Below are 5,452 nucleotides of genomic sequence, written 5' to 3'. Positions count from 1 at the left end.
CTAAGGTGTTACTTAAAACATACACAAATCAACACTATCTTTTTCAATGAAATGTACATTTTCAAGGATATATGTGTCAATTGGTAAAGGAAAGGAGGAGAATGGGCTGTGGGGATCAGGGATGAAAGAGATAAACCAAATAAAGTAAAATAAAACAAGAGAGAGGGCTTCCCTGGTGGCTCAGTGGTTGCGAGTCCGCCTGCCGATGCAGGGGACACAGGTTCGTGCCCCGGTCCGGGAAGATCCCGCATGCCGTGGAGCGGCTGGGCCCGTGAGCCATGGCCGCTGAGCCTGTGCGTCCGGAGCCTGTGCTCCGCAACGGGAGAGGCCACAGCAGTGAGAGGCCCACGTACCGCAAAAAAAAAAAAAACAAGAGAGAGATCTTGTACAGTCTGATAGTGGGAGTGATATAAGCAGAGCAATATGATTGGCTCCATTTTCTACACCTGAGGTCCAAAACCAATTCATTAAATTTGATATTTAATAGTAATTTAACTTAAAGAATAATTTATTAATTTAATAAATAATTGTAAATAAATGGTTTAATTTAAATGATTTATTTAAGTATTAACACAATTTAAATATTTCATATTTAATTTACCACACCAGATTAATCCATTAAACTTAATATATCATGATTTATGTACCCCTAATTAAGCAATTCTTTATACTTTAATTTTCCCAGAGCCTCAAAAAATAGATTCAGGGCTTTCCTGGTGGCGCAGTGGTTGAGAATCCGCCTGCCGATGCAGGGGACACGGGTTCGTGCCCCGGTCCGGGAAGATCCCACATGCTGCGGAGCGGCTGGGCCCGTGAGCCATGGCCGCTGAGCCTGCGCGTCCGGAGCCTGTGCTCCGCAATGGGAGAGGCCACGGCAGTGAGAGGCCCGCGTACCGCAAAAAAAAAAAAAACAAGAGAGAGATCTTGTACAGTCTGATAGTGGGAGTGATATAAGTCTGTCGCAGCCCCTGTTTAGTGAGATGTCTTCACCGGCACTCTCCCCCCCGCCCCGCCCCCCCACCTCACCAAGCCCTGCTCCACCAAGGAGGAAGGGACTTCAGCTTTCGGGGCCGAGTTCGGAAACCCGGCAACGCTTCCATCGTCGAAGGGTCTGCTTCTGCGGCAGCTAGTTTCCGCAGAAGGCCGAAGGTGAGCGCGTCGGCAGAGAGGCGGGTCTTACTCTCAGAGCCGCCTCCGCGGGGGAGGAGCCGCCCTGACTCGGGCCCCGCCCACTCCTGCCAGGCTCCTGGGGCGGGTGTTGGTCGGCTTGGAGAGGAGAGCAGCGTCCCCGCCCGCCCCCCCATCCCTAACAAACCCGGCTTGATCCGGCTCAGCCCCGAGGTGTCTAAGGCAGCTTTTCCTGTTAAGTCGAGCCATCTGTTACCTGCGTTGCTTCCTGGGGCGGATAGTCCACCTCGAGACACTCCAGAGACCCGGTGTGTGTGCTCCCAGGAGTCTGGGGGGATGCTGCTGTGGGCTCCAGGCTGGGCCCCAGCAATGACTGCCTCCTAGGGACCCTCCAAACCGCAGGTAAGGTCCCATGGGAAAGAGAAGACCGCCTCTCTCCTTGACTCTCACTAGGATCCTCACTTGCAGTGAAAGACTTCGGCCCTCTTAGGGTTCTTGCCCTTCGGCCTCCCTGCCAGGGGCTTGTCCTCTCTCCAAGGTGGATGGGACGGGAGACTCCAGCGGGAAAAAGCTCTCCCCAGGGCCAGTTGGGCGATTCGCAGCTGCTGGGACCCCTCCCGGAATCCAGGGAGACTGTTCCCTTCATTCATTGTTATAGATGCCAACTGCGTGAGGAGGGGAGACTCGCCTTCTTGCCCCCAGGATGGAAGAGGAGGAGCTGACACTGCAGAAGGGAGGGCTGGACGTCTCTGAGGCCCTGTCCTGCCCCGACAATGAGACCTTTACCCCAAGCTGCATGCTGGGCGCCCTGTACTGGGCCTGTTTCCGCAATGACACTGCCCAGCTCCAAGCCATGCTGGATGATGGGGTCCCCCCAGAGGAGGCCACCCAGGTGGACAGCAATGGGAGGGTGAGCTACCCTGGGTGCTTCACAGGGCAGCAGGGGGCGCTCTGTGTCCTCACCATGCCACACTCATCCTTAGAGAGTCTCAGGATCAACACCCACAGCCTGGGTCCTCAGGAGGAAGGGAGTGGGTGAGAGTGGGTCTTCACAGGGGCTGGAACATCTCTGGGACAGTTGTGGGTTTAGAAGGCACAGGGTCCCCCCAAGGAGCTCCTGGAGGAAAGCACCGGGGCTGAGCTGTCCCTCCCCCAGACAGGCCTCATGGTCGCCTGCTACCACGGCTTCCAAAGTGTTGTGGCCCTGCTCAGCCGCTGTCCTTTCCTGGATGTGAACCGGCAGGACAAAGAAGGAGACACTGCCCTCATGCTGGCTGCCCAAGCAGGTGAGAGGCTGCTAACACCACCCTTTACTAAACCCCATCACCCCCACCCCCAGACCCGGCCACAGTCTCACACTCTTTGCACCGACGTTCTCCCACCCCAGACGCTGCCTTGTTGGGTGGACGGTGGGTTTGGGGCTTTGTCATCCCTTTCTTGGGTAGCTAAGCTCTGCCCTTGGTGCCCTGCAGGCCATGTGCCTCTGCTGAGTCTCCTGATCAACTACTATGCTGGCCTTGACCTGGAGCGCCGGGACCAGCGGGGGCTAACTGCGCTGATGAAGGCCGCCATGCGGGACCGCTCCGAATGCGTGGCTGCCCTCCTCATGGCAGGTGCATGGGGCCTGAACCAGGATGTGTGGTCTCCAGTCCCTCCCCCACGCCTCCCCACCAGACACTAAATCAGCTGTCATAGTTGCAATGAGGAGAGAGGTAGAGATGGAAGATCAACCCAGGCTGACTTCCTGAAGGAGGGGAGTGTGCTGGGGCTTCTCACAAGCAACAAAGTCCAGCTATTGATAGCTCTATTTGCATTGCGAATGGCGGTCCCAGAAGAGAAAGCTTGGGAGGATGACCTAGACCAGCTGGAGAATCTAATGCAAAGAAGGCTGGTATCTGGAACCAGATTCCTAAGTCCTCATCCCTCTGCCACCAGCTGAGTGACCGTGGGCAAACAGCTTCCCTCTCTGGGCCTCACCGGTGTAAGATGAGAGTGATGGCTTTCTCTGGGCTGATTTCCAGCTCTGACGAGCCAGGGTTCCAGGAATGCAGTGACAGGTAGTTGAGACGTGTGGCCGTGTAGAGTTGTTCTGGGGTGAAGTCCACACTGTCTGTGGAGTCTCGGGCCTTCATTACTCCCTGAGGTGGGGCTGCCCTCTGTTGTTCACTCTGGGGGACCCCAGCCTCCAGCTTTTCCCTTTCCCATCCCGTCAGACTGGGTTTGGGGTGAGAAGGGAGGAAGCTCTACACCCCCTCCTTTGTCTCAGAGTGACTGCCACTCCCCTCGCTCCCAGGATTAGGGGTGTGTGGTGGTGAAGAGAACAACCAGGAGTGGGAACCACCAGGATCCCCGCTTCCCCTGCTCCAGAGGGTACAGCTCGCCCCCCGCCCATCCTGGGCAAGTGTCACACCACCCCTCTGGTCAGTGCCTTGGCTCAGGAGGTCTCTATTCTTCGCCAGGTTTGGAGATAGCCGCCCACCCCCCAGTAGGTCTCTGTGAAGTCTTTTCCCCTCGCTGGACTCCGATTTCTCTATCAGTCCTAAACCGGAAGTTGGGGTCTGGGACTGGTACTGTCTCTGGGCTGTAGCCACAGAGGGGCCCCAGCTTCCAGCTGCAACAGGATGGGACTCTGTGACTTTGCATGTAACCCCAATCAGTCCTGCTGCTAAAGAATCTGCCCTTCTGCAAGTCACCAATCCCTGTCCTACCCCATGTCACCCCGTGCCCGCCCCCAGGTGCCGACCTGACTGCAGTGGATCCTGTCCGGGGCAAGACAGCCCTGGAGTGGGCATTTCTGACCGACAGCTTCGACACAGTGCAAAGGATCCAGCAGCTGCTGCGGCGGCCCCAAGTGGAGCAGCTCAGCCATCATTACCAGCCTGAGTGGCCAGCCTTGCCCGGGCTTGTGGCCCAGGCCCAGGCTCAGGCCGCCCCGTCTTTCCTAGAACGACTTCAGGCCACCTTGAGCCTCCCCTTTGCGCAGTCTCCTCAGGAGGGGGGTGTCCTGGACCACCTTGTGACCGTCACGACCAGCCTGGCGAGTCCTTTCCTCACCACTGCCTGCCGCACCCTGTGCCCTGACCACCCACCTGCACTGGGCACCCGAAGCAAGTCTGTGCCAGAGCTGCTAGGCACTGCCCCGCCCCCTCCCCCAGTACCCCAACTCCCCCAGGAAGTCCCTGGCCCCCGGGTCTTCATCCCCTACCAGAGCCCTCAGGGTGTATTGAGCATGTGCCATCAGTGGCTCCAGCCCAGAGATAGTACCGGCCCCAGGCCCCAAGCCCCTAAGATCCTCCTCTCCAAGGCACCCTCATCTGGCATTCAGTGGAAGCCAGAGCCCAGGTCTGCAGGGAATCGAAGGCTGTCCCTTCCTGTCTGGAGATACCAGGAGCTCAGGATGGAGAGGAGGAGGCAGGAGGAGGCCAGGTTGGCACAGAGCCAGGGGACGATGGGATAGGCCGGGCTGCGAACAGGTAATCAGACCCCTCCCTGAGGCTCCTTTGCCCTCTAGAGCCCCTTCTGCCTTCCCATCCACCTCTGTCTAAGTGACTGTACTCTCAGCCTGTGTACAGGTTATTCCTACAGCATCGTTTGCAACAATAAAAGAGTGGAAACAACCTAGGTGTCCGTCATAAGGGGACTGGCTAAATTGATTCTGAGTGTAAATACTGCACACCCGTATGATGTATTCTATACAGTGGCAAAACAAGAGTAAGGAAGCTCTTTATGTTCTGATGTGAAGCTATCTTCAAGATGGATTAAGTGAAAAAAAACAAAAAACCAAAAAACAAGGGGTGGAACAGTGTCTATGGCATGCTACTATTTGTCAAAGTAAAATCTGCACCAAGATAAACTTGACTAATACAGATATGTAGTGAGTACCAAGATTTATTTAACTACTTAATGAGCAAACCAGCAGGATGGATCAAAGGAAGAAATGAAAAACTCTTATTGCCATTCAGGGGAAAAAAGAATGCTTGAATAAGATTGCAAAGTTAGATACAAAAAAATCAATTCCTACCTGGCAATAAAACCATAACTGTTTTTTTTTTTCCTACCAGACAAAAATAATTTGCTATTTATCAATCTACAAGTTAACCTCTTAAGTTTTTCGTCTGCGCACTAATCAATAGTAAATCGTATAGCAAACTTAGTTACTTCCCCTGAATGACCCATAGGTGGGGTTATTAGCCAATGATCTAAAATATCTTTGAAAGGGCACTTAGTGATTTTTTGGTGTGCCTTATTTACAAGTTTTGGGTATTTTTTCTTAACATATTTGTTGCATAAATATATTTGCTTGCTTATTTGTGATAATGAAAGC

The 5,452-nt window shown here is 54.3% G+C and overlaps 1 protein-coding gene across 2 annotated transcripts; it reads left to right on the top strand.

The window, feature by feature from the left end:
* The first annotated feature begins 2,293 nt into the window (after positions 1–2,293).
* Positions 2,294–4,682, top strand: ANKRD33 (ankyrin repeat domain 33). 2 transcript variants are annotated; one of them, XM_007100931.3, is made up of 4 exons: positions 2,294–2,414; positions 2,601–2,741; positions 3,864–4,259; positions 4,454–4,682. In XM_007100931.3, the coding sequence occupies exons 1-4, from the start codon at positions 2,294–2,296 to the stop codon at positions 4,603–4,605; spliced, it is 810 nt and encodes a 269-aa protein (XP_007100993.1). In that variant the 3' UTR covers positions 4,606–4,682. The 2 variants fall into 2 exon arrangements, with proteins under 2 accessions (XP_007100993.1, XP_054941137.1); XM_055085162.1 differs by adding an exon at positions 3,716–3,771 and having other exon boundaries at positions 2,601–2,769; positions 3,864–4,682.
* The last annotated feature ends 770 nt before the right edge of the window (positions 4,683–5,452 follow it).

This window comes from Physeter macrocephalus, chromosome 6 (assembly GCF_002837175.3).
Source record: "Physeter macrocephalus isolate SW-GA chromosome 6, ASM283717v5, whole genome shotgun sequence".
NCBI lineage: Eukaryota > Metazoa > Chordata > Mammalia > Artiodactyla > Physeteridae > Physeter > Physeter macrocephalus.
Note: the sequence above shows the minus strand (reverse complement) of the source record. Positions and strands in the feature narration are given on the sequence as shown.